At 50.4% G+C, this 27,955-nt stretch overlaps 7 protein-coding genes across 7 annotated transcripts; 4 read left to right on the plus strand and 3 right to left on the minus strand.

Annotated features, from left to right (window-relative positions):
- Positions 1-3,170: 3,170 nt before the first annotated feature.
- Positions 3,171-3,569, plus strand: STEHIDRAFT_156028 (uncharacterized protein; the record flags this gene model as incomplete). Its single annotated transcript, XM_007303287.1, has 1 exon — positions 3,171-3,569. The coding sequence occupies one exon, from the start codon at positions 3,171-3,173 to the stop codon at positions 3,567-3,569; it is 399 nt and encodes a 132-aa protein (XP_007303349.1).
- Positions 3,570-4,692: 1,123 nt separating this feature from the next.
- Positions 4,693-7,554, minus strand: STEHIDRAFT_110350 (uncharacterized protein; the record flags this gene model as incomplete). The annotated part of the gene is made up of 15 exons (XM_007303288.1): positions 4,693-4,791; positions 5,365-5,435; positions 5,492-5,560; positions 5,706-5,886; positions 5,963-6,019; positions 6,079-6,102; positions 6,182-6,240; positions 6,335-6,472; positions 6,552-6,553; positions 6,631-6,737; positions 6,811-6,911; positions 6,978-7,039; positions 7,121-7,304; positions 7,398-7,432; positions 7,505-7,554. 15 exons carry the CDS (start codon positions 7,552-7,554, stop codon positions 4,693-4,695), a joined length of 1,239 nt encoding a protein of 412 aa, XP_007303350.1.
- Positions 7,555-9,168: 1,614 nt separating this feature from the next.
- On the plus strand, positions 9,169-9,696 carry STEHIDRAFT_56298 (uncharacterized protein; the record flags this gene model as incomplete). The annotated part of the gene is made up of 1 exon (XM_007303166.1): positions 9,169-9,696. A coding segment is annotated over one exon (528 nt), but the record flags the coding sequence as incomplete, so codon positions are not given.
- A 2,226-nt stretch (positions 9,697-11,922) lies between these two features.
- STEHIDRAFT_110352 (uncharacterized protein) lies at positions 11,923-15,724 on the minus strand (the record flags this gene model as incomplete). Its single annotated transcript, XM_007303289.1, has 3 exons — positions 11,923-13,371; positions 13,826-15,632; positions 15,681-15,724. 3 exons carry the CDS (start codon positions 15,722-15,724, stop codon positions 11,923-11,925), a joined length of 3,300 nt encoding a protein of 1,099 aa, XP_007303351.1.
- Positions 15,725-16,776: 1,052 nt separating this feature from the next.
- On the plus strand, positions 16,777-18,121 carry STEHIDRAFT_130561 (uncharacterized protein; the record flags this gene model as incomplete). The annotated part of the gene is made up of 5 exons (XM_007303290.1): positions 16,777-17,016; positions 17,073-17,151; positions 17,219-17,347; positions 17,438-17,670; positions 17,858-18,121. 5 exons carry the CDS (start codon positions 16,777-16,779, stop codon positions 18,119-18,121), a joined length of 945 nt encoding a protein of 314 aa, XP_007303352.1.
- Positions 18,122-18,905: 784 nt separating this feature from the next.
- On the plus strand, positions 18,906-23,546 carry STEHIDRAFT_77852 (glycoside hydrolase family 92 protein). Its single transcript, XM_007303206.1, has 23 exons — positions 18,906-19,100; positions 19,418-19,476; positions 19,560-19,634; positions 19,703-19,814; positions 19,881-19,927; positions 20,021-20,198; positions 20,288-20,464; positions 20,666-20,964; positions 21,062-21,092; positions 21,178-21,239; positions 21,295-21,394; positions 21,460-21,516; positions 21,577-21,610; positions 21,679-21,809; positions 21,900-21,967; positions 22,054-22,215; positions 22,284-22,412; positions 22,479-22,487; positions 22,557-22,643; positions 22,703-22,850; positions 22,929-22,934; positions 22,998-23,194; positions 23,294-23,546. The coding sequence occupies exons 1-23, from the start codon at positions 18,959-18,961 to the stop codon at positions 23,465-23,467; spliced, it is 2,484 nt and encodes an 827-aa protein (XP_007303268.1). The 5' UTR covers positions 18,906-18,958; the 3' UTR covers positions 23,468-23,546.
- A 1,549-nt stretch (positions 23,547-25,095) lies between these two features.
- Positions 25,096-27,778, minus strand: STEHIDRAFT_146606 (uncharacterized protein). Its single transcript, XM_007303291.1, has 5 exons — positions 27,409-27,778; positions 26,189-26,843; positions 26,017-26,079; positions 25,277-25,928; positions 25,096-25,206 (listed from the first exon to the last, which is right to left on the minus strand). Exons 1-4 carry the CDS (start codon positions 27,722-27,724, stop codon positions 25,319-25,321), a joined length of 1,644 nt encoding a protein of 547 aa, XP_007303353.1. The 5' UTR covers positions 27,725-27,778; the 3' UTR covers positions 25,096-25,206; positions 25,277-25,318.
- Between the last annotated feature and the right edge of the window lie 177 nt (positions 27,779-27,955).

Below are 27,955 nucleotides of genomic sequence, written 5' to 3' on the forward strand. Positions count from 1 at the left end.
TACTCCTTACTGCAGCTCCAACAATGTCCATGGTCCTTGAGACCACCTTTATGCATGTTTAGAATATATTTACTGTGCAGCATAAGGCTTAAATGGATGGGAATAGTGTGCTAAGAAAGGCTCGATAAAAGGTAGCTAGCGGCGCGTCGACGTTCTCGCTCTCCAAGTCGCGCGAGACGCGTGGCGGACGAGTGAGCCAACGGGGCGGTTCCGTCCGAATCAGGCAATCGCTTGGGTGCGCCGCTTGTCCCAGTTTGCCTCTTGCGTTCCACCATCGATGTCCCTCCGACTGTCTTCCTGGAGTTACGGCTCGCGCTCCTTTGACCGCCCGCCGCTACCTTGCCCGCCGCTTGTTATCCAGGTAGGCCAGTTGAATGACTCTACGAGAAGAGGGCGCTCAGTCGGATGCCTCTTCCCTTGCGAGATCCATGTAGGTAAAATTCTCACTCTACTCGCTCTCTATTGCACTCAATGCTGACATAGCGCTGACAGCCCGCCGCCCTCCTTGTCCCATATATTTTGCCCCCAATGGTATGTTCATTCGTTTACTTACTGACACCAGTGTCCATAGCTAACAATGTTACGCAGACGAGCCAAGGGTTACGATGCTAAGCCTGAATCAGCGGCCGGTGTCTTGTCACTTGGCTCCTCGGCTGAGTTTCTTAATTAACCTGATTTGCTACTCTGGTCACTCGAGGGCTGCAGTAGGGTTGCGATCTCTTCTGTACTTTAGCTTGTAGTGTGTTGCTGCGTGTATGGTAGCATAGATGGAATAAAATATGATTTTATTCTTAAATATCTTCTGGCCCAATTGAATCGGAATCCTGAAATGCCGGTACCGGAAGGTGTACCGAAAGCCAACCGAAAGTGGACGACGCTCAGATCGTCCGAGAGGGCGGCCTCCTTCATCACACTATCACCTCTTGCCCTTTGCGGGTGTGGAAGGCTTCCGGTATATTTCTTCTTCCAAAGATTTCCGGTGTGTTGTGTCCGGAAATCCTTAGCCACCTTTCCAGACGCTTTCGCAGATCTGGTTTCCGTGCGGGTTCCGGAAGACGCGTCGGGCTGTGTAGTCGCGGGTATCACAGGACCCCCGAAAACTGGCTGAGAAGCCATTCGGAAAAACGGGGAAATTTTGGGTTTTGGACCCCTGAGGCCATTTGGTTTTCCGGGGAAAATGGGCCAGATTGGGCCCACAGGCCGTTACGGAAGACCGGGGTAAAATGAGTCTAGAGACCGAAGGCCTCTTCGTTTTCCGGGTAAAATTGGTCGTTCCTTGGCTGTTCGGTGTGGCCCCCACATCAGCCCGTTTGCTCATCGTCATTCTGGCCATGGAAAGTGAGTTCTTCACTTCGCAAACATGATTTTTGACCTCCCAGAGCACGATACCGACGCCTGGGAGGAAAATTATTATTTCCGGAATTGTTTGGCATTTTTTTCGGCTCTGAGGCCATTCCGGAAATTCGGGGGATTTTGGCAGAAATCGCTGAGGCCGTTTCGTTTTCCGGGGAAAACTGGCAAAATGCTGTCCGGGGATTTTTGGGATTTCTCAGAATGTTCCGAATGGCCTCTCAGCCAATTTTCGGGGGTCCTGGTATCACACAAGCGAGACCAGGGTTCTTCAATTTAAACGTGATTTGTCATCAGGCCGTGTCCATTGAGCAGGCGCTGTCCAGGATGTGCCGGTGTGGCCTGCCTGCAATCCATGAACATTTCGCTGTGGTGGTCCCTTTGTCGAAACCTCGCTGGATGGCCACGGGTTATTGGATGGATGGTGACTTTCGTAGGTTGTGGCCATAGAGCGACATCGCAACTGTTCATCTGAGTGAGTTTGAGGGTGTTTTAGAGTTGGGTGGGTCAACGCGCGCATGCCTAATCGGGGAGCAGAACGGTGCCACCTACCGGCTTTATAGGCCCGATTTCAGTTTTCCGACATACCGCCCGTTGTAACGGACGATGAACGCGTTATAACCCGCGTTATTATCTTATCAGGCGTCATCTCGCCGAGCCGGACGTGCCAACGGAACTGGGGTCGTTCTAACCCGGTTACAGCGCACGTTATAACGCACGTTATTGCGGTCCGAATCAGGTCCGGCGGTATAACCCCGGAGCCCTTTTTGCGACACGGCCACGTGTATTGTTTGTTTACTGTACTATTTCGACCGTAGGCCAGCGGGGTGTGACCTGTGACAAGGGTGGCACTTAGGCCATGGGTGTAAATAGGCCATCGGCCCCAGAAATTTGTGACCGACTTGCCTTAAAAGGCAGGTAAGTTACCGTTTTGGGCGAAGCCCGGACGAAAAAACGAATAAATAATGCCTCAGAGGGCCTGTGACCTGTGACAAAAGGTGTTTAGGCCATGCCATATGCCCGCTGTGACGTGTGACCATGGCCTACGGTCGAAATAGTACAGTATTTCCTGTTTGACTGTCGACCATCGACTCCGGCTGTTCTTCGTAAACCAAAAGAAGAGGCAAGCTGATCTACACTTAGTACGCTTGTCATTCTCAGCAACACACGGAAGAGTTGCACTTTCAGGCAGCATTCTAACAAACCTTTTGTGAGCGATTCAGGCAGGGAGTAAACTCTAGCACGCCCCGTTGAAGTTCTTGCCAACAGGCCAACAGGTATAACGAGCCTTTTTATGGCTTGACTTTGCGCAGCACGTTTTGATTCATTACATCTGCTCCTCTAGACCATCATGCCAGACATACTGTAGTTTTCCGCGCACAAGTTCGTGTCCCGTGTCCCATGGGGGCCGCGAACGAACTTGTGCCGCGGGACAGTCCCACCCCATTGACGTGCACGGAACTTGTAAGTAGGACAAACCAAAATTTGACCCAAATTTGACAAAAATGTGAATATATTTTAGGCTCCTAAATTGACCTCAGGAAGGCCTCCGAGACACACTTTGGGCTAGATTTTGCTACTGGGTGAGCTCTTCCACCCAAATTCAGAGGGTAAATGCCTGTTGAACGGTTACGAAAGGTCGTGTCCCTGCAAAAGCGTCGATGTTCACGAACATTGTCCCTTGTCCCGGTCTGCTTGCGAACCGGGACACGAATGGATTATGTCATCTCGGCAACGGCCGAGGGGCGGTGGCGTGAACTTGTGCGCGAAAAAGTACAGTATTCAACGCCCGGCAGCACAACTATCAACGGTAAGTAGCCATGTCTCTCGCACAAGCCGAAGCTATTGACCCAAAATCCTCCTACCTCAATCAACAGTCCAGCCTCTGGGCAAGCCCGTCCAGATTCCCGGAGCCCTCTTGGGAGCACTTCCTGCGCTCTTCCCGCTTGTCCAGATCGTTGCTGGAAGAATTCCGGGGTCTTTCCATTCCAGTGCTTTTTGGAAGCCTGTCCGGAAGCCTTTGCACGCCCCGCTTCCCGTTGTTGACGGAAACCCCATTCCAGGAAGTTGCGGAAGCGGGGTCGAGCTGTGTAGCCCCGGAAGTAACCCCCGGATTTACCGGCCGGTTGAAAACTCTTAGACTTTCTTCTCATGGCATGCGTTACAACGCGCTTCGAGTCCGGGTAGACCAGTTATACCGCCCCGGGGTGCCGTCCTAGCCGTTTAGGGCAGTTAATGCCGATGCCGGTTTTGCGACACGAACCGAGCAGTTCCTTCGGCAACACCCGGGTATTATCAAGCTCCGATAAACCTTCGCCCGTGCCACACTTCAAATCAGACACGAACCAGTGTATACTTATAGTGGGTCTGTGACGGCTGTGGTTGTGCTTGCTAACAGTAATTATTTTTTTATCCCCTAAATCAACTCGTGAATATAGCAAGTAGAGGTGTCCACTGCAAGTTTACTGCGATGTTATATGGTGGAAATGTATGCAAGTGTGATATGGGGCTGTCTAAATGGGGTTCGAGGTTACACCTCCATCTGTCTCAACGTTATACTATGCGCTCCTATCCGTAGTGGACCGCCTGCAATTCCCTATCTCGGAAGCCTCGCACTGACTACTTAGCTCGATATTTGACACGTCTCCGAAGGTCGTCAATCAGGTAGTCACTAAGTATACAGGTTTTTGGAGAGATTATTGGTTCAGACAAGCCCGCCACCGCTTTCTGGCCTCGAAAAACTCGGACTCTTCGCACTTGAGGTACTACATCGCGACTCGACACTACATCGCTTGACCAAGGGACCTCCAGACACCCGTTACCTACTGAAACATTTTTGGCTTTGCTTCCTTTTACTTGGTATATGTACACAGGACGACACACTGGTGAGTAGGCCGAGACATGAATGCATCATCTACCGCCTCCGAAAACGGTATTTGTATGCATCATCACAGGTTCAGGCTCATCTCGATGCAGTGTTTAGTATCGGAAGCAATTTGTTTTTTTGTCATTCAGTAGTATCGTAGGTTCTGATTTTGCCTCTGGTTCTGTGGGTGGTATATGAGCTCCGGTAATGGATTTTTGGCTTTGGGAAATCCGAGACCGTGAGATGCTCTTCGTAGGGTCAAAGCGGTAGAGATGTCTAGAGATATCCGATGGCCTCTGTAGCAGTACATTTTTAATGCATGTACCTGGCTACAGATAGGAGTATTGTTCCTCGTGGGACCATATTGTACTCTGAATATACCTTCCTTCCTTCCTTCCTTCCTTCCTTCCTTCCTTCCTCTCCTCCTATCTGTATATTTTATTCTCCTATCCTTACTCAGCTCGACTTTCTGGTATTTATACTTGTAGCGTAGCTGTCCTTGTACCTCGTCTGTTCAACACCAGTTTCGGGCGGGTCCCTTTCCCGCCCGGATTCTTGTTCGCCTTTCCGTAGACCTGCCCGTTACAGCCACGAAGTTAGAGACTCTATATATATGCATGTTAGATGATGGATGTAAAAAACGGAAGTCAAGCATCGTTCTTGAACACCAGATTCCACATATTCGTTCAAAGTGGTGTGGGCAATAAGTATTTATTCTCGTCACAGTGCGTACGGTCGTTGGGACAGTGTTGCCGGATAGTTTAGATTCGCGCACTGCTAGCTCGTTGACAGTGTATCATCTTCAGGTTTTGAACTTCACATATACTGTAGTAGGATCCACAAAGTTATTGTATGAATTTTGCAAACTTTCAGAGGAGAGACGGTCTTCGCTATCATAAGCGATGACGAATCCAGTTTCAGAAACTGCTCTGTAAGCCAAAGAATTGTACCGAAGAGGATGAAGGCCATGAACATGTCATCATTTAGTCGGGCCGCACATCCCAGCTACTGTTGGATAGTTTCATTATTACACCGAACAAATTTCTCTCAATAAATAATGGCAGTCCTGTCGGTCTGCACGCACGTGATGAGACAAATTAGGTTGGTTATTGATCAGAAACTCAGAACACTTCACCGTCTTTACATACGTCGATGGATGCACTCAAAACCAAGGAGAGTTCATTGACAAATCCCCGGTTTGTTCCTCGTATACATGTTGCTTTCAAAATATAAGTGGATACGGGAATAGTTGAGGGTCCAGAATTGTCCAAGTACCTGAGCCCCTGCCCTTCGCTCCTACCTCAGAGCTCTGTGCGTCACGATCCGAGTCTCTCATTGCTACATCTATTATATCTCCACATCAACCCTCTACTCTTCAAGCTTCAATGTCCATAAGCGTCCCCGAAGTACCTGTCCCCCTACTCATACTCATACTTCCAACCCACGCGCTCGGTGCCCTCGCAAAATGCATCGAGCTTACTCTGCGTACCTTTTTTCCCGGTCTTCGAGGACTTCGCGGCATCGTAGAGAGTTCTGTGTGAGTTCCAGTACTGTTCGGATAGCACTCGAAGCCGGTTACGGTTTCTGAAGTTGAAGATGTACTTGCGGAAGAGTCGGGACGGAAGGAGCGGAGGTTGAGGAAGAGGCGGTTGATTGCGATATTGGGCAGTCTGACGGGATCAAGTCGAGTGTAAGTGAATGTAAGTAAGCTTGCATGTAACAAGGTTAGGCGAAGAGAGAAAATACCGACGTGGCGAGAAATGGGGACAGGAGAGTGAGGAAGGTTGATCCTGTGCTGGAGAGCTAGAGAACGTTTAGGTGGGACGGCGAAACAATCGGTTGTATGATAGCATCGCACTCACGCCTTTGCTCGATGTAGTCGGAAGCTGCGTTAAGTGGATGATGCAGGTATGATGAGTAAGACCGTTTAGGATTCATGACCAGGGGAATCAGTACAGAACTTACGATGACAGCGACAACAGAAATAACGGCGATGAGAAGCATAATCAGGAAGTAAACCACCCCTATCCGGCACCACCTCAATTAGATAACCCTCCACAACACAAAAACAGCGAATAGGGAGAACGTATTCAAAGAAGAGCGATCTCATGAACTCACCATCCCTCCACATGATATTCGTAACACTAGTACCTCCATTCCTCCTCACCGCCATCGCATGTCTATAAGTCTTTAACAGCGTAAGCACCGATACGCCGAGGTCGAAGATCAGCGCAAGGACAACGTTAGCGATCTGTGCTGTATACATGCGCGTGCTCATGAGTCTTTCGGATTGGATGTCGGCTTCGTCGAGCGAAAGCGTCTAGGCTTGGCTTACCGCTGCCAGAATTCAAAAAGGGGAGTGAGTATGCATAAAGGAACGGAGAACGGAGTGTGGTATTAATCAAAAACCGTACCTTTGATACTTCGCCGTCACATCCGTCTTAATCGCCCCTCGACAACGCGAAAATGGGGCATATGACGTCCCGAGCGTCGATGTCGTCGTTTGCCAGAACAGACCACACTATCACGTGTACCCCTCAGCCCTTCACCAATGCAAACGGTATCAGAAGAAGATGGCGTAGAGGCAAACTTACGACGATGTCCAAAGCCAGGCGAGCAGCAGTGATCACCCCCGAAACGACGAGAATCGACTTGCGTCGGCCATAGAGAGCGTATACGCGGACTATAAGAAGAGCTGCGAAGGACGCGTATACTGATTTAGGTGACGGTCTCTTTGGTGGATGGAATAATAAATACTGACCGGATGAAGTGACTAGTGTGATTGGTACCAAGATATAGTAGGCTATCCCGAGCGCGGAACAGCTAGAACATAAACCATGTATAGGCAACACCCCGAGAACCCCGTGCGGCAATTTCAGCGGGATGAGTTAGTGTGAGACGTACGAGCTCTCGTCCATCCTTCCTGGTCCTGCCATGATCACCAACAGGAACATCGACAAAGGAAATACATATCTATTTAGGAGGAAAAGGGCAGATGTGAGGGATATTCGGTTGTGATAATTCCCTGCGAGCCAGAAAAGCGTAATTTCGAAGTGGAAGGTTTGGAGGTAGTCGTAGATCCAGAGGGCTACGCATGAAGATAATATGGGTACGAGTGAGCGGAAGAGATGATGAGATGTCAGTAAAGTGTCGTTGATTGGTACGATGAGAAGTGACGTACCGAGTGCGGAGACGTCTGCGTAGTTCGTGGCTTGCCTGAACGCTAGTCGTCAATCATGACGGCGACTCGACAGGAAGATATGTGGGAAAAGACAAAACGAGGCTTACAAAAGTCTAGCCTGTGTTATAACAGCTGCCAATGAAGAAGCAGAAGACATGAATCTGATAAGACCGCCCAATTATCCAGTAACAAAGCACAGTCTCGAGTCCTCCGCTAGCAATACACTGACTCTTTAGCGGGAAAAAGCTGCTACAAGGACCACGAGGCACGATACTTATACGCGCATGTCCAGAGCGTCAAAGGAGCATATATAACCCGAGGGAGGTCCGAAGGAAGAATAGACCACGACGCCATATCTCACCAAATACATAACTGTGCAGGCTCGCACTCGCGCTCGCTGCATACAGCTTTGGAGCTAACCTAGCGCACTAAAGAGAAATCGGAACCCCTAGGTGAGACAGGGACCCTCTTCAAGTAGTCAAATAGGTAGTGGGCGGGGCAGGAAGTGAGGTAGGCTAGGCCAACTATATGGGTTTGTGGCGATGACACGTAGAAACCGCTCTCTTAGCAAGCGCTACAGTATTCAGAGTGACACCTAGTCAAGAGGGACAAAGAAAGATCGCAGCGCAAGGGTGGTTTCTTGAACTAACCTTAGTCGATACAGTCAAATCCAAGGGTAGCACGGGTAATACAAGGGTTTCAGGCTGTCCACTTGGGACAAACTAGAATGAAACGGCACCGACGAAAGCCCAGGGGGAATTGTTCGAGGCGGAAACGTATAATGAGATCGTGATGTGACGAAAATCGCTCCCGTTGATGGGTTTCGGTCAAGAAAGCAGAGTGTCGACAAGCACAATCATGGTTGTATGAAGTCGCTGTGCGATCAGTGACGCACAGGTCGACGGAGTCGTAGTGTAAAGTGGGCCAAAGCGCCGCAGGGAGCCGCGGTATGAGCATGGAGAAAGCGGATTAGAAAGGATGCGATGAATGTCCATGCGAATGTGATATACAGCTGAGCCAAATTGCTTGATGAAGTTCTCGACACCCGATGACGCCGTAGTAGATCCAGACGGCAGAGAGGGCAGAAACACCAGCCAGAGCAGAGAACGGAGCCATGCAATCGAAGAAAGTGGGGGTGGAGAGCAAGAACTAACAGGACAGCCATCGGAATGAGGGTTCAGTTATGTGAGTCTCTTTGTTCCTCTACCAATATGGTAGGAAGCGCGAGTGGGTGAATGGTCCTACTCTGGTTGTCGTCGTCGTCGATGTCGATGTCGACGATAACTTCAAAGTTCAACAACACGAACTGTGTGAAAGTGTGTAAACCACGTGTGCCACGTGTACTGCTTACCCCTACTGAAAGATGGTGGCGACGATGTGGCCCTTCTTCCTCTTCCCTCAAGCTCAGCATCAAACTTTTGAGCGCTAACCCGCAAATGGACGTCCAGCGTCCTAGTACTCATGCGTTCTGCGGTTCTAAATATCGCAATCGAAGATGATCATAGGATGGGTGAAATGGCTGTGTCCTTCGTTCTTTCTTCCCTTTGTTCGATGGCTTGCAGACGATTCAGAGGCCATTGACGGAACGTACGTCCATCTTTCTCATCCCCTCGAGTCCCCGGATAACATGCTCACTTTCGCAAAGACACTTGCAAATTTTCTGGGTTTTTCAAAGCACCAAACATTTCCCTTGAATACCTTCTCTCACACGGTACGAAAACACCCTGCTCGATGCTGTCCTCGCCTCTTACCTCCTCACATCCAGCAAGAGATGCCCTCCTCAATCCTCCCATCGCCCAACCTCAACCTCCACGCCCTAATCATCGGTATAAACAAATATGCCGATAAATCCTCAGGCTCTTTCGAAGACCTCGAATGTGCCGTCAGCGATGCCAAGTCAATCGTCAATTTCCTCGAAACGTCCCTCCACGTCTCATCCTCCCACATCCTCACCCTCTTCGACTCTGCCGCTACCCGCTCCAACATCCTCTCCTCCTTCGCTTCGCATCTCCTCAACAACGACGATATCAAGCACGGCGACCCGATCTTGGTATATTTCGCGGGCCATGGAACGCACTATCTGATGAGGCCGAGGGAGAGAGAGAAGTACGATACAGATGACGGGAACTACGAAGCTATCTGTCCTCACGACCGCGGCTGCATCGACCCAGATGGCAAAAAAGTGAGGGACATTCGGGACTCGACACTAGGCAAGATGCTGCTCGACCTCTCGCTCGCAAAGGGGAACAACATCACCGTCATCCTCGATTGTTGTCATTCCGGCAGTGGGACGCGCGGGATACATAAAGCGGTCAGGGCGGAGGTACAATCTGAGTCTGAGGCGGAGAACGTGGTGTTGAGACCCAGGTTCGCGCCTCCGTTGACTGATCCAGACATCCTGGCCGAAATGCTCGCCGAGGAACTTGCTCTCTTAGCCCTTCCGGAACCTGTTGGCCCTGTATCGCGACACATGGCATACCTCCCTGAATTCCGACACCCTTCACTCTCGACCCATATCCTCCTCTCCGCATGCCGTCAGGACGAAGTAGCCTACGAAGGCACGAACAATTCCGGGCTCTTCACGGAAGGTCTCCTCAAGGCCTTAGAGACGCATCGTTCCCGCCTCCATACCATCACCTACACCGAATTGTTCGACGATCTTCAGAATCATATCATGCCGTTTGGGATGCAGCATCCACAATGTGAGGGCCGGAACGCGAAGGATTGGACTATTTTTAACGGGAGGGCGGTGGGCGTGAATAGGGGCTTAGTTCCCGTTGTGGCGTTACCTCCCAATGCGAGTGTTGGTTCAGGAGAGGGAGGAGAGGTAGCGGTGAGGATCGAAGCAGGCGAACTACAAGGCATCGCACCGGGCACTGAATTCGCTATCTGGCCAGCCAAACTCGATAGAGACGAGCAAGCATCTTCGGCGCTCACTCTCGTCGTCGCCACACGGGTCTATGCGACATTCTGCCTTGCTATTCCTCTTCCCTCTGCAACCAACCGCCCCTCCTCCACTAACTCATCCATAGCGGGCAAACGTTCTATCATCTCGGATACGTCCTCGTCTTTGCTACCTACGTTCGGCTCATGGGCAGGCGTGACGTACTGGTCCAACTCGCAACACCCCATCCGCATCTCTTTCGATCCAAGAACGGACGGATACCAGCGTCAGAAGGAATTACGAGACAAAGTTCAACGCTTCACAGCCATCCATAACCAAGCCCAGGACGACCGCGAAGATATCAGGAACGGCATCGAAGTTGTCCTCGACCTCGTCCAATACCCTTCGGCACCCAATCTCGCCGTCCCACTCATCTCCATATCCGACACATCCTTCACAATCAGCCGCCCCATCCCTGACTCTCGTCCTGACGTGGATGCACATACACGGACGTTGACATGGCCCTGTAAACGTTCGAAAGACGCACTCGACTTCTTGAATCGGGTCTTACGATTCGAGTATCACCTCGCTCGGTGTAACCCCGCTCGACCGTTCTCACAACCGAACCCGAACGCTTCCACCAACGTCATCGAAATACAACTCCTCCGTCTCCATCCTATCACCGGCACCGTCACCTCCAAAAATCATCTTTCCCCCGCCCACGACCTGAGCGGAGAGGGAGAGATAGAGCAAGCGCACGCTCGACTGCCGTACGACGACTCCGAATACGTCTTTCGCCTGACCAACCATTCCGACGTTGACCTTTACGTCGCGATGTATTATTTCGATCCGGCGATGTACACCGTTTCGGAGATGTACACCCCGCCTGCGTCTTTCGTCGCCTCGTCGGTGCTTCTTGCGCAAGTACAACAGTCTTTGTCTGCTAGTGCTGGTGACCAAGGTGGAGGAGACGCGGAAGTAGAAGCAGCCCGTCAAGGTGGTGGCCCCACAGCACCGACACTCCGTTCCGGTCATCCTCTCACAATAGGCGATTCCAACTCCGGCGTCGAGCCGTTCAGCTTCACCCTCGACGAGGACGCGGGTGAGACGGAGGATACGGGATACGTTAAGATTTGGGTCGCGGAGTCGATCGAGGGGTTGAGTGATGGGTTTGGTGGGGGGCTGGGGATGGTGGAGGAGGGGGAGGGGTGGGAGGAGGATGTGGGGTATGGGGCGGCAGGGGATGGGAGAGGGATGGGTGGGTATAGACTGGGCGTGGGCGATGGGTGCGCTGAACAGGGATGTAGGGCGAGAAGTCTGGAGCAAGATGAGGGTGGGGTCGAAGTGGATGAGAGGAAGAAGAGGTGGGATTGTATGGTGGTGAAGGTTACGGTTGTGGCTGATTTGTGAGTTGTAGGATGCTGTGTTTTCCTCTTGGTTCTAGGACATGTCTTTTGTTCGGTCTACAGCTTGCGATATACGATGTGCGATCTATGTTTGTTGTACTTCTCCATGAATGCATATCCAAAGTGTACTTTTACACAGTAAATTCGAATCTTACAAATTGGCTGATTCGTCTGTGAGCTTATATTGGTACCTATTCCATTCGTGTTATCCTCTCGTCCCACACTGGCATCTTCCTTAAGCAGAATACTCCACCCTAAATCCTCTCTCACCGTCACCGAACAACAACTTACACATCGCCTCGATCTCCTTCTTCATCCCTTCCCACTTGACTCTCTCCTTCGCCTCGTTCTCATGCTGCTGTCCCATGGACTGTCCCCTTGGCCGGCTCGGGCTCATAAACATAAAGAACCTCACCACCTCCAAGCCTCCGATCGAGGAACTCATGGTCGATGCCGCGTTTTTCAACGCCCCTTTCAATCTGTACACACTGCCAATTGTTGCCATCTCACATCTCAGGCCTAATCTCTCCACACTCGAGGGGAGAGCAAGGTCGTACGGTACACTCGTCCATGAACCGAGCTGCAGCACCAATGTATGAAGATTCGGACAATGAGAGTCGAGGGCGGCGAGCACCTGTTGGAGGACTGTCGTGTACTGTTTATCGAAGCCTTCGAGGTAGATTCTACGAAGGTAGGGACCTTGGATAGATAGGAAATGAATGAGGAAGGTGCAATGCTTTTGTAAATTGGTTTCTGAGGGATAACGTGGGTAATCCGTTTCGCGCCACACGAGGTGGAGGGTATGAAGTGAAGGGATCGGTTGAGGCTCGAGTTCAAGAGGAAGATGAGCATCGCTCTCGTGAGTCGTAATCGTCATCTTCAAGAAACTGAGGCTCTGAGGTTGAGATGGACCCCGCCGTAGCAAAACGCTCGGATGGGGGTACGACATCCTCATATCAGAGGAGCTCTCCCGCGTAAACCGCGGTTCCTCGGCATACTCGACACTGACTGTCCTCAGGCTTGGACTACCTCTGATGATCTCTCCGAGATCCCCAGCTGAGAGATGGTTGGAGAATGAATGGAGGACGAGGAGAGAGGGGCCGATGTGGAATATGATCTCGATCCAGGCGATGGTGTGGTCGGTGCGCTCGCGTTCTGCAGTAATATCCGATATCGTGATCGCGGGTGTGGGTGTGGACGGAGACCAGAAATCGTCTGAAGCCAGCGGATGGGAAGATGGTACACTGGAGAAAGGAGTACGATGAGAGGAAGTTATGACGAGGCAGCGAGTATAGGAGCCTATTAATTTCGGCGTCTGAGTCGGGACTGCCGCTGCACTGGACGCCGGGGCCGTCGTTCCTTGGGAAACAACGGGATGATCAGTCGCTTCGACCAACGCCCAGCGCAAAAGGTCCATTCTCCCTTCTACTACGAACAGCACCTCGTAGAGCAGTGGTATTATGAGTGCGTGCCATCGTTTACAGACCAGGGATATCGAACGCTTGGTGCCGATGTTGGTGATGAGGTCTGTATACTTCGGGCGAACGCTGGGTATCTTGCCTCCTGGGGTGTCGAAGGGGTCTGGTGGTGTGATAGTGAGAGAATCAGAAGTGTAGAGGGTGTAGGTGGAGAGGTCGAAGATGCGGGTGAGGACGGCATCGGAAAGGTGGGTAATTGGGGCGCCCTGCATGATGTTTGTGGATAAGAGGCCGAAAAGATATCAGTGTAGCTGATTATTGAGCGAATTAGTAAATATTACTGCACAACGGAGGATCTTGAAGTTGATGTGACTGTAGTCAACACGGAATAGGAGATGCTAAGCGCTAACATCTAGATGTAGACTCGGCAGACAAAGTTCACATGATCGGGGAACATTTTCCTGATCAAGTTCATCATGCCTTGGTCTCACAAGCACACAACGGTGGTCGAACAAATCGGTGTATTTCTATCGCCCAAGTCTTAGTGCTGTAAATTCATCCTTTCCCGCATTTCTACCATACATCTATCCATTCGTTTTCAAGCCCTAAGTATGGTTCAAACGATCCTGATGACAGTAAATATAAAAAGCTTTCAGATAATATAGGTACACTCACATGCTCTTATAGCTCAGTGGCTACAGTCCTTATGCGAAACGGTACGAGCTCGCTATCGAAATCAAGCCTCAACACCAGCGGCACCTCACCCTTCACAGCCATAATCTCCGACTCGGTAAACGGCTCATCCTCGTCACAATTATAAAATGTGAAACTCGATAGTGCGTGGCCATCGACCGATTCACGCCTCTTAAGAAGGATATCGACCAGAAGACTGAGACGTCCTGCTTCTGGGTCTATCCAGGGGTACTCCGCAAACTCCATCTCCATAGAGATGAAGGCGATTTTATCAAGATTCGGGAGGATTTCACAACGATCGTCTCGGGGACTGGGGTATAACGCCTCGAGGAGTGGCGAGCTGTCGACGACGTCGAGTATTAACGTTTCGAGGTTAGGAAACTTGTGAAGAAGCCGCCGCCACTCCATGGTCGAATCGTAACATGCGAACCGCGCTAGCTCCGGAAAACGCTGACCGCCCTTCGACAACGACAGGTGACGAGTCAACAGTGTGCGAGAAGAAAACATATCATCGAAAAGTGCGTAAATTGAGTGTTCGTCGTGTGTAGCATCTGCAGAAGAATTGATCTGCACCTTCATTCGAAGGTGAGCGTCCTCGGCCGCAAACGGATCCCGGGCTATATCAGTGTGTATCTCAAGAGCGGGGACGACACTGACAGTAATCATCCCCGCAGGGTTTAGTCCGAGGTGAACCGCTTCGAAAATGCCATCGCCTGGGATAATGTCGAAGAACGACCTGAGAAAGTGTTTGTCTTCTTCAGCCAGATCCCAGTCTAGATTCATGCACAGATCAATATGTGGTGTTGTTTGCACTGTCTTCCATGGGGGAAAAGCTAGCATCAGACGGAACGCCTCCTCCGTGATGTTGTCGAGGCACACGGTCTCGAGATGCGGCAGAGAGAGTGAAACCGGTGGAAACTCAATACCGGACGTGTAATCGAATACTGCACCCAGATGGCGCAGCTGTGGCGACCGCCCGAGGACATAGAAGAGTTGGTAGGGGCAGATGCCTCTCCCAGTTATGTCGATCGATTGCAGGAAAGTGAGGGAGTCAGTTTGATGTGGAATGAAATCCGAAAATCGTGATAATCCATCGAAATCGTGATTCAGTTCTGCCTTTACCTTCTCAAGATTTGGTGTGTTGAAAAGGATGGCCATGAGTAGCGTGTCGTGGATGCCAGTGAATTCGAGTGATGTGGTAGTCGACAGCAGTGTGGATATTGGGGAAATATAAAATGGAGAGTCGATGCAGATGTGTTTTAGGTTGTGGCTGTCACCTCTGAACACGTAGTCTGGCAGTCTCAGGGCATATTTCGAGTTCACTTCATCTGGCGTTTCTGAGTCTTTATAAACGCAAAGAGTAAAAGAGCGGAGGGAATCAGCGGCCACGTCAGGGAGTGTGTCGCATAAGATGTCATATATCTCTTTTGTTTCCATCATTGGCTCAAGGACCGTGGCCAGTTGCAGTTCGCGGGAGCGATACGTCTCGAGAAGGACGCGTCTGAGTGCTGCTTCTGCTTCTGCCTTAGGTCGATCGAATAGGTTTAAGAGCACAGCGTCTAGCGGCATCGATTTCGACCGAGATAAAAATTCCTGGATCTGGTTAAGGCCCATATTTGGTCCAATAAATACCCACAGCAGTGGACTTGTGAGGGAGACTTCGCGCCAAGCGTAACAGACCTGTGATGCAGCAACAAGATTACTACCCATTTCACCTTGTGCCGCATCATCGTCCGACAAGTATATCGGCCAGTCGATGAGATACAAGAAAATATACGTCAGTATTTCTGGGGCCAGTCGGACTGCAGGGCTATTAACGTAGGCGGAAGCGTGTCTGTTCAAAGGCTGCGGATAATGCCAGACATGGGTAATGGCCACCTACCGCTGTGAGTTGTGCAGGCGAGCATCGTCTATCATGGGCGACATAACGTTCTGTTTCAACAACGTTGATGAGAAAAAGAGCGCCCTAAACTAGCATGAACAGAAAAGAGACACACAAAATTATACATACCTGTTGATGTGTTGTTATGTGAATGTTCCTTTGTCCACTTGTCGTTGATTTAGCTGGCGCACAATTATCGGCTGGTCTGCTAGAGAATATGTTTGTTACAATGACATAGACGAGAGACGATGCTATCCATTCATTGACGTACGGAAATGATAGAACACTTCTGTGTCTGAAGACACCTTGAGCCGTAGAAGTCAGAGAAAGTCGAACAATCGATCGCGACGCTTTGGTATTTCGGGGATGGCCGACAGGTAAACTCCGATTGACGCCCCGCCGGTGCCACTCTTGAAGTGGCAAGCGAATGCTCTCAAGCCAAACCGTGACCTTTGTGCTTTGCAGTCAATTGCAACACTGGGTGCTGCTAGAAGCTTGTTCTTTGTGAGTAAATGGGATATATACACACTGCTCACCACTTATTTCAAGGTCTTCGGGATGCTATCGTCGCCCATCGATGCACTTTTCTCGCACCCGATGGCTTCCATACCTTGCTATCGTGCTTCACAACTCTCACAGTTACTGGTTCTAGACTATATGGGCTTATTATTGGCATCCTAAACTGTGTATAACTGCGAAATCTTCCAAATAAGGCTTGAATTTTTGGACCTTTGCTTCTTTTGTGACGATTGCAGCCCGCAGTGATGATGATTTACGCCACTGTCTACTTAGGATGGTGAGCGGGGAATCCTGATACCGCCAAACACGCTATCTCCTAACTGTATTCTTGGGGACATTGTCTATAAAGTAGTTGAGGCCATCACAGTGAGCGTCTTTCCCGTTTCCTATTGGTCCTGTACTCACGCTCATCAGCCATGTCAGATTTCCTGTCGACACAGCGCAGATCGTGGTATATTGATGAGGCGATCGAATACAAGGACCAATACCACACTTGGTTCAGGTATCTTCGTAGTGACGTTCGGTCTTTTGCGTGCGAATCCTGCTCTTCAACACCAGTGCCAGGCAGTCTACCCCAATGTTCAAAGACACGAGCGACTCCCCAACCATCAAATGGAACATGGTTCTCATCTCCCTAGCCATGTTCATCTTCGCTACTCTAGACGTGGCCTTCGGTCTCGTCCACAACCTCGATGCGTTTGTGTATTACAAGGGTAACGGGGGTGCCGTTGCAGAGTTTTCTATCGTTTCGAACTGGGTCAACGTGATGAAATCGGCTGACTTTTTGGCGCAAACCTCGATCGGCGACGCAATGCTGGTCCGTAGCTCTTTAATTCCTTGACAGAACAGCGATCTAAGTGATATGAGCATTAGATCTATCGATGCTGGATTGTATATGGGAAGCGATGGTCTATCATCATTTTCCCTCTCGTACTATGGACTGGTTATGTCGGTGCGTTCATGTCTGCTGATCATGGACTACCAAACCCCACGCGCAAGGTTTGACCCTTGGGATTTAGTTGGCGCTTGTATCACCTTACGCACCGAATCTACGTTTCAACACAGCGCCTTGCTAAGCACAAGCGAGCTCATCCCACTAATCACCTCAACGCTTATGCTCACTCTGGCTCTCAATATTATCGTCACATGTAAGCCCTTGTTCCTTCTACCACGGTCTAGTATGTTCTTGGTCATATCGCTTGACCGGCACATTGTACCTTCTCCGTGATTCTTTTCAGCGGCCATCGTCTACAGAATTTGGAGAGTCAACCAACACTCCACTGCGTTCGAGACATTGCCATCGTCCTCCAGTTCGACACAACCATCCCGTGCCTTCAACAGCAACGGCACTCGCTTGTCAAGGATCATGCGCATCATAATAGAATCCGGCCTTATGTACACGATCTCAGTTGTCGTCAGTGTTATACCGTATCTCGCGGGGAACAACTCATACTACGGTATATCGGACTGTGTGAGTGACATATCACTGTACGTCTCTCGTTCTGGCTGCGCTTGCTGAGTTCCCCTCGTCTTTTTTTTTTGGCTGTACGTTGGACGCATATCGCAATAGATCGTACAGATAGTGGTAACATACTCTTTCTTTTTGTCTGAACGTCGAGCACTATGTTCTGAACACCACCTTCCTTCGTCTCCTCCAGGGAATCTCATTTAACCTCATCATCATTCGCGTCCACAATGGTACTGCGTTCAAATCCACTGCGTACGCACCACAGTCAACGATGGATTTCCACACGACCACCGCCCGACTGGAAAGAGGTCTGCACATTACAACTATGACAATGACCACTACCGCGAACGACGGCGAAAGACAAGACGGGACGCCGATAGAGCTACCGATGACTCCTGCAGGCGTAGAGGACGATCGGAAGAGCTGGAGCATTCTTCGCAGGGGCACCATGTGAGCCACTCAACGACGATACGAGGATGGAGCAGTGTTATAGGTCTGGATTGATGATTCCCGGTGTGCATACGAGATGCTAAGGCCTGCGCTGGTGGTCTTCTCGTTTTCGGTAGGATTAACTTCCTTGTATCATCACCGCCCGCACCTGTATGTAATATTGGGTTCTGAGATTTTCGTCGTTCTTTATTTCTGCACGATACAAGACCAGTAAGCTGGATGGCTCATCGATGTGCAACATTTATTTGAGGGAGAAACAAGGGAGTAAGTGCGCCCCGTGGGTAGGGCCACAATTTCCTCTGGCCGTGCCTAGTTTTTCTGAAGTACAAGGTCCGTTTTACCCATGTCGCTTTGTCCCGCTTACCAGAAACCAACATTATCGAGAGCATCAGAATGAAAAGGGGAAGAGTGGTTGCCGTAGGCTGTGCCACTGTGGCCAAGGCGAACGAGATTCGACCTGATTCGACGCGTCACTATTGAAGGTCAGGTGACCGTGTTTGACCGCATATCGTCCGTCGACCGTCGGCTAACCTTTCGTCCTCTTGAACGCATACTTATCTTGATCACGCACTTCATTTTTCTACTCTGATGCGGCTGAACGTCCGCTTCACGGAAATCTCACCAGGGCTCACTCCATGATGCTTCTCAGAAGGGTCTCATCCCACCAGGGATCCTCGCGGTCCTCTTCAACACATGACACCTCCCTTTCCAATAGTAGAATCCAACAATGGTAAAAATACCAACGTAGGGGTATATAAGCCCTCGCCATCGCGGCCGGCGCGAGCTCGACGCGTCTCGTCACCCCCGCAACGTCCGTGGTATCACAAAGACTGTATCTCGGATGCTGAGCTCTCCACTGCTTCTCACGGTTCTACTACTAGGGAGCTCGACTGCCGTAACCGCGCAGAACAGCAGCGATGGTGATCCTGCATCTTTCGTAAACCTCTTCATCGGGACAACCAATGGTGGCCATGTCTTCCCTGGTATGCTCTTTTCTCCCAAAACGATCAATGCATGTTTGCGTCCCCCCTTCAACGTACACCACTGAACTCAAATGTTGCTGCTACTTGCCACAATGAGGCATTCGTATCTCATTGGTACTGTTTTGGAGCTAGAGGGTGTCATCCTTTGAAGCTCGCATTGCAGTAGACGAAACCCCCCTGCACAGGGTACCTGTACTGATCAACGACCTGCGATTTCACGCCCCTTGTTCCTGAGCATGCGCCTTGTTAGAGCAGCTTTGATAGTGTATTTTCGCGAATATCAGGAGGACTAACATTCATCTTCCAATTACTACCAGGCGTCACTCTCCCACATGGGATGATCAAAGTTGGAATGGACACGAACTCTCCAGGAAATGTACGTGCGATCACGTCCTGACGGCCATTTTCAAGAACCTGAACTTGCCTACCATCTCATTCTTCTTGACATCTTGAGTATAGCATGCAGGCTACGACCGAGACCCGCAGTTCAATGTGACTGGATTTAGCCAACTGCACGACGATGGAACTGGAGGCGTAAGTTTAACACACTCAAAACAACTCCATCTCGAATTCATCTCACGCTGCCAAATTGTCATTCCCAGTCTGTCCCGCTCTCGAACTTCAAAGTTTTTGCCCTCCCGGACTGCACTTCTTTCGAGGAATGTGCGACGTCGATTGAGTCGAGACCGGTTCCGAGGAAGGTCCTTGACTCTGGTATATATTGACTTTATCTTATAATATGAATTGTATCTCGAGAATGCTCACGCGCAAACACTTTAGGTCTTCCTGATGACTCTGCCACGCCCGGATATTTCTCCACCAACCTTGTACGCCACTTACTCCTTCCCTCTGCTTTTATCCTGTCTCTTTGCTTCCTTTTCTTCTTTGTTCATCCCAGCTGACTGCTCACCCGAAATAAGACTAATGGAGTCCGCGTCGAACTTACTGCGACCCGCCGCGCGTCCCTTCAACGCCACACCTTCAGTCCGACTGCGAACTCGACGGTACCTAGGATCGCGTTCGATCTCACAAATGACGGGCAACAGAGCTCAACGGATCCGGAGTTGACGCTTGACCCGACAACTCTGAGGGTCGTTGGTAAATGCCATCTCCTTGTCCCTTCATTACCTCCTCGTCCCACTACGTGCCTGATGCGGCGTGCTAATGCGTGTGGCTTTCAATCACAGGCGGATCTCACTTCTCTGCTTCATTCGGACCCGGGCGGTATCATATTTTTGCCTGTGCCGATTTCCGCACGCTCGACACAGAGGGCAATATCGTGCTGACTGAGCCGCTGGAGTATGGAACTTGGTTGGGTAATCAGCCAATCCAGTTCACAACTAATATTCAGCAACAATATTTTGGTGAGTGCTTCCGCCTCTTTACCACCAGCTCATTTCTGGTATGCACTTGCTTCACGCATAACGTGGACTCGTTATGATCCACGTGTTCCGGGCTTTGGGGACGATGTGGCCTCGTGTGGCGCGCCACCCACCCTCTCTTGTCCTTTGTCCTTTCTTATGCTCGGATGCATACTGACTCTCGCTCTCGCCCTCTCTGTTTAGGATTCACTTCCGAAGCAGGCACACTCTTTACCTTGCCCTCTAACACAACCTCCGTCCTCGTCCGCACCGGTGTCTCGTTCATATCTTCCGATCAGGCATGCTCCAACGCTGAGTCAGAGATCCCGGATTTCGACTTCGAAGCGACGCAAGCAGCAGCGAGAAGTGCATGGAATGAAGTGTTGGGCAATGTCAATGTGGAGTTGTTCAATGGGACTGTGGCGGGGAGTGGCAATGGGACGGTGGATGCGGTGGATGCAGGATCGGACCAGGAGGATATGAGGGTTTTGTTGTATAGCTCGGTCAGTTTATTTTCTCTATGGCTTTGTCTGCCATCTATGTAACGTTCCTCCGTCTTCTCATTCGACTTTTGGCTGATTTCATCTTTGTTCCCCACAGCTGTACCGTACGCATATCAGTCCTGCTGACTGTGAGTCGTATCATCATCCCTGGCCTCGACAACGAAGCGTTTATGGTATCTGATGGCCCCCAAATATGATACCTACCCTGCACAGATACGGGCGAAAATCCTCGCTGGAATTCGACTGAACCATACTATGACTCTTTCTACTGTAACGTACGCACTTCCTTCCGGTCCCTTCGCCAGCCGTAGCATCTAATCCAATGAACAGTGGGATACGTACCGCACACTGTACCCGCTCATGGCCATGCACGACCCTGTACGCTTCTCACTCATCGTGAGGGGGCTGATCAACATCCAGCAGCATGAAGGTTCGTATTTTTTTCCTGCTTCAGACCCGAATTTTCATGTTCTCTTACATGCTTTTGTGGACCAGGTTGGCTGCCAGAATGCAGAGGCGCGACTGATATGCATTTCATCCAGGGCGGCAGCGGTACGTTTCCTTCCTTCCTCACAAAATATAGGTCACACCTTTGACTTTGATATTGTATAGACGCGGACCCAATCCTTGGCGAATTCTTTGTCAAGTACGTTCTTGCCTACTCTATCGTTCACCCTCCATATTATAATAACCCTGGCTGACCCTTCCGGTCAGGTTTGCCTCCCAAGCCTCTTCTCTGGGCGTAGATCCAGATGGACTTTACAACGCACTCCTTGCCGATGCGGAGAACTTACCTCCGAATTGGGATGTTCAAGGGAGACAAGTTGATGCGTGGATCGAATACGGTGCGTTTACATTGTTTCTCACCCGACATGAAGCACTTGTGTATCTCTGAAAGTCGATATATGTATATTAATCGATGCGGTGACATGCAGGTTATCTTCCCCAGGACTTGTTCGAAGCAGGAGGAACGAACTCTAAACAGGTCTCCAGAGCTTTAGAGGTACGTATATACTCCCCTCCCCCCACTTTCAGTGCTATTTGCCTACTCATCTTGTTTTCCGTGCTCATATTATTTGGTTCGTGTAGTACGCCTTCGGTGACTTCGCCATCTCGCAAGTCGCCAAACTCATGAACAAATCCGACGACGCGACAAAATACGTCGGCCGCGCTGGCAACTTCGTCAATGTCTGGAACCCGAACACGACAGTAGGTGGCTCGGTGAAAAATGACGTATTAGGAATGATGCAGGTGTGCCACTTTATCTCCATCTTCTCCTCCGTTACGGTGGACAGTCGATAGTTAATGCTGCAATTCAGCCTCGCTTTTTGAACGGCACATTCAACTTCACGGATCCGAGACATTGTAGCGTGAACGATCCACTCCAGTCGACTTGTTTCTTGAACGCAGCGAACCACGATGGATTCTATGAGGGGTCGCCTCTTCTCGTACGTCAACCTGTCTATTTGCTTCTGTGTACAAATGGCTTATCGTGTTCCTGTTCCTATCGACAGTATAGTCAAGTATGTTCTCCTTTGGTCTTGGCGGGAGGCAAGACGATCATCGTTGATGATTGTTGAACGAATCGGCAGTACGTTCCGCAAGACAACGCGAAGTTGATCGAACTGCAGGGAGGGAACGAGAGCTTTGTCGACAGGCTTAATTTCATCATTGACAATGTACGTCCTCTGAATCTACAGTCTGTTGTCCTCGCTGATTTGATATGATGCCTATGTAGGGCTACTTCGACGTGACCGACGAACCAGGACAGCAGATCCCGTTCATGTATCATTACGTGAGTAAGCCTGGTCGAAGCACGCAGAGGTCGAGAGAGACGATTGCGACGTTCTTCAACACAACAGATGTAGGATTGCCTGGAAATGATGGTGCGTTTTCACCTGCTGCCTGTAAACACCTATCTATCACTAACCTTTACCTCGATTGCCTCCATCTATGTGCCACAGACTCCGGTAAACACCCATCCTCGCTCACGTCTGCCAGCTTGGACCTCCCCTAATCTTTATCATGAACAGGTGCCATGGGAAGCTACGCATTTTTCTACCTCGCAGGCCTCTATCCTCTACCCGCCACTCGTCAAATCCTCCTCTCCTCTCCCTTCTTCCCCTCCATCTCTTTCACGAATCCGGTATTCAATACTACTACCACTATCAAAGCCGTCAACTTCCAGGGAAATCCTTCCAATGGTACGGGTGGGACTGTATTCGTCAAGGTAATTAGGTCATTCCATATCCCCTTGTCTCCTCCTGGCAAATTCTGATTCTCCCATCTTTGCGGTAATAACTGATGTTGTTTGCTACTGAATTTGCAGAACGTGACGATTGACGGGACGCCATGGAAATCGAACTGTTTCCTGGAATGGAACGTTTTCGAGAAAGGATCCACGGTGGAGTTGACGTTGACGGACGATATTGATGTGGCGTGTGGTGATACGCCGGATACGTTGCCGCCCTCTTTGTCAACGGGTGGGTACGATACCGTTTGAGTTGAACATGATAATGGGCGAAGTCCATCATGTAGGAAGGACCACTCCTGTTGTATTGCTGATATTTGCACAACACACTGGAACGTATCCGTTGTAAACCTCGGAAGCCTGATGTCCACAGTGCTCAAATGGAGCAGCTTCAATCTTAAGACGCTTACCACCCTAGAGCACGGTGGCCCCGCTGGACATGCCTTCCGCATTTCCACCTACCTCAACACTCGTCGCTCCCTAGCCTTCCTGCGTTGTTCACTTAAAGGGAGATGAAGGCTAAGTCGACGGTCTAAGTGAGTATTACTCCGCCGATCTATTGACTTATGACTGATATCATATATTCTCACTTCCGTGGAGATAAGTATGTTGAGCCCATCCGGTCGAAGGTACCGAGATTTCCCCTCCACCTTCCACATTGGATTCTCCATCATGTGCGCCTCTGATACTTCTGAAATGATATTCAATCCGTCACACTGACGTTTTGTTGACGGATAAATTACTACCTGCAGAGCATTTGCACCTAGTATAACACTGAACCAGTCCAATTGTCAGCACCCCCGTAGCCGTCAGAATACTCGCATAGATTGTGCCCGCAGTATACACAGGAGACATGTCTGTGAAGTCGTGACTCCGCTATACTTAACGTCGCAGTTGGACTATGCGAATCATTATGATGCGCTGGGCTCGCCGACCCATAGCTATATCATAATGAGTGGACGCCTTTGCCAACTAGGGAGTTGATGTGGAAATGCAATGGTCAGTTATGTTCTTTGCGGCGTGATGAGTCTGACCACAATTCTACAGGCTGTGCAAAGATCTTCCGTCCTTCCAAAATAAGTTTAATGACCGCTTTCCCCAACGGTGGACAGGGAACGAAATCTTTCGCAACAAATTTATGTGCCAACGTGTCAATGTCGACAGACCATACAAACAGTCCTATACGTCCATTTGACTCCTAAATGGGACACGAGGACATGCCGAACGTGAAAGCATGGCGACAGGTATGGGAGGCTCAGTCGACCCAGCGATGTTCAAGGGATCTATACAGCCCAGTCGGGGTGATGTAGGTGAAGGCCCGCGGCCTGCGAACGTCGTGAAAGTAGCTGGCATGTCCATCTAACCGCTTTTCCTATGACGGTAACATCAGCCTGTACACGGCATACAGTAGGCTTTTCTAGACCATCAGTGTCGCAACAGTATACGAGTCCTGAGATTATAATCACGTATGTATCGAGCACCTATAAATTCGTGGAAGTCACCATCGTCAACTTAATCTCCTTCCCTGCCCGCCCTAGTACGTTTGTTACTGCCATGACCAATTTTCCCATCGAGACAGCACAAATTGTGGTCAATATTCGCATTTGACAGAGGTTATGAAGATGATACGCCGCGTACCGGTGATGAGCCAGACTCTAGAGCTCGAGGATGAAAGTGAAGTAGAATCAATCATACGTTACAGTGTAGGATGTCTCACCTGAATATCCGGAAATGTCTTCTCTCACGCCCAGGACCAGATGATGTGATGTTCCCAAGCCCAGTTCTCTTCCACGCGCCACATTCATCTACACAGTCAGCTCGGGCTCCATGGCGAAAAGAAAAAATGGGTATGCTATATTGTTCGCAAGGAATAGACGGGCTTATGTGCTAGTGCAGTGTACAGCTTGTGGTGTTATAAAGTTCATCGCGTGTCTGAAGTCCGTGCATGCTGGAATACCGAAACCGAGAATGAGAAAATACAAATCAAGGTCCTATAAAAGGAAATGGCATACAGTTACCTCTCAGAGCTGCATTGTATGAAATTTTACCAAATGGACTTACCATGCACAAATCAAATTAAGCATTCTGGCAGGCATGAGCAGCTCATGCACCCTTCCCATCCCTCTCATCCTCCCTATCCTGCCTGACCTTGACCTTCTCTCCCCTCATTTCCTTCTCGGCCTCGCTACCGCCATTCCCACCGTCCCTCGCATCCTCAATACCCTTCCCATCGGCCACACTTCCACCAACCTCACCTCTAACCTCCGCACTCACCTCCCTCTCCATCTCATGCTTCGCGTTATTCTCCCTCTCTGTCTTCCGTTCTTCTCCACCTTCCTCTCCACCATCATCACTACTCCTAGAACTCTCTTCCTTTCCCTTCATCTCGTCCCCTTTACTACTCTTCCCTTCATCCCTCGCATCGCCCACCTCCCCATCGCTCCCCTTCGACTCATCCACCCCGCCCACTTCTTCTCCCCCTTTCTTCCCACCACCTTCCCCATCCCCATCCTGCGGTGCCCCCCTCCTCCAATTCTGATCATAATCCTGCGCAATATCCCCAATCTCCCTCCTCAACCTCCTCGCATCCGCCTGCAATTCCGCCCATCTCTCGATATCCAGTCCGTGCGTCTTGTAGAGGGCTTGGCGGCGGGCGAGGACGGAACGGTCGAGGACGGAGGAGTAGGAGACTTCGCGGCCTTGGTAGAGGAACCTGCGTGTGGGTGAAGGTCAGAAGGTGAGAACGTAAGTAGGGGGAAGGAAAGAGTGAGAGAGGGGAGGGAGAGAGAGAGCAATCGTACCAAAGATAACCACATATGACTGTCGACAATCCCGAGAGGTACGTGATCGGTTCCATAACGTCCCTGTACACAGCGCATCACAATCCGCAACGCAAGAATAAACCAGTCAGCATCTGATCCATCACAAAATGAACTCCAAGGAAGTAAAGGACAGAAACGGCCCAAGACATACCACCCATAATCCCAAAACGTCAACCTCGCCACCGCACCCCAATATACCACCAAAATCCCAAACCCCGTCACCGCCATCCTCCTCGCGCCTTTATGCGCCAACCGATCACACATCGTCTTCAGGCCCTCCATCTCTTTCAGCTCTCCCTCGACGATTTGTAATCTCCGCCTCAGGAACCTCGTCCGGTCGGCGAAGGTCGGGACTTCTACGGTGATCACGGTTTCTTCGTCCTCGACATCGCTATCTTCATGCCCATCATCGGAGGAGGAAGTGGTGGTGGAAGGTGGAAAAGGGGAGGGAGAAATGTGGATGGTGAACTCTGTAGCCCTCGCCGCATCCCTAATAAAATCACCCACATCCGTACTTTCGCTCCATTCCAGCATTTGACCGCTAGGAGAGACGCTTCGAAACGTGACACTGGGTCGGGCGGGAGCGAAAGAAGATAGGATGAGGCGGGATACGTGAGTTAGGGGTTGTGCCGGGTGCAGGAGGAAGACGGTCGGTGGTGGGACTTGGGTTTGCTGAGGCTTAGAGTGTTGAGAGTTCGGTGGTGAGGAGGATGGGACGGGACGGGTTGAGGAGGGGATGCGGGAGGTTAGGGCACCGAGGGGGAGGATGAGCTTGAATAGATGGGAGGATGTCGGGGAGAGTTTTCCTACATAACGGAAAAGCGGTAGGTCATTCAATAAACCATGTCAAACGAATCTGGCTCGAAGAGTGAAAAGGACCGTGGCGAGTATGGAAGTAGATGGAACTACGCCATCGTTGCCCGCCTCAGTTGAGGGGATACGATACACCGTAATAATGCCTCTGAGCCCGAAAGCAATTCCTTGTGCGTCGAGCTTAAAGGCGCTCCGTTGAGAAAGAGTAGTATGGCATGAACACATGTACATCTCGAGAGAGCAGTGTGGCGTGGCTGTATATTGTGGCGAGGACGGTTAAGCATTCGCCTGCAAACCATCAAAACTGCAGTGTGTAATAGAAATAACAGCGCCGTATGATATACAGAATAACTCAACAAGTTGACGATAGAAGTACGATAACACCCTGAACTGTGCGGTGTGCGAGCAGCTTCGCATGCAACGGCGCTGCCGCGTATACGACTTCGACCAGGTTCAAAGACACAAAGTGCCAGGAACGATCCATACGGGGTTCGAAGCTACTCCCAACTGTATGGACACAAGATAGAGCATGGGTCGATTGAGGACAATACGACATACCTTTGCCTGCTGCAAGGTTGTCGAAATCCTCGCTTTCCTTCAGATCCGTCTCCCCGCCCCAGTCCTCATCGTCCTCTTTCCACTTTGCCGACCTACTTTTTTCCGCCAAAAATCTAGAGTGTGATACATTTAGGTTCTCCGCCTCTTGAGTGTCTGTTGTGAAAGTACGCCTGTGCGGGCGGGTGCACACTGTGCACCGCGAGAGCGCATGAGGATGAAGTGCAGTTGAAGGTAGTGACAGTCGAGGTCTAGTGGCTGAAGTAGGATAATATGTTGCTAGCCTTGGCCGTACAAGAGCTAAATGTAGCCTGAGCATCTACAAATAAGAGGCCGGCACACGACAAGAAATGAACGAAACAGAGAAAAGTCGAACAAGCACCGGCGCTCTGCCCAAAGGCTGCAACGGTCCCAATGACGTCAGGACCCGCTTTGACTGGATTATTTCGCCATTATTTTCTCTGAGTTTTCGCCATCAATTCTCCTGACGGAATCCATCGCGCGCTCATCAGACGATGAGTTCTCATCCTTACGGTATATCTGCCTCCTC

The sequence above is a fragment of the Stereum hirsutum genome (assembly GCF_000264905.1).
Source record: "Stereum hirsutum FP-91666 SS1 unplaced genomic scaffold STEHIscaffold_6, whole genome shotgun sequence".
Taxonomy (NCBI): domain Eukaryota; kingdom Fungi; phylum Basidiomycota; class Agaricomycetes; order Russulales; family Stereaceae; genus Stereum; species Stereum hirsutum.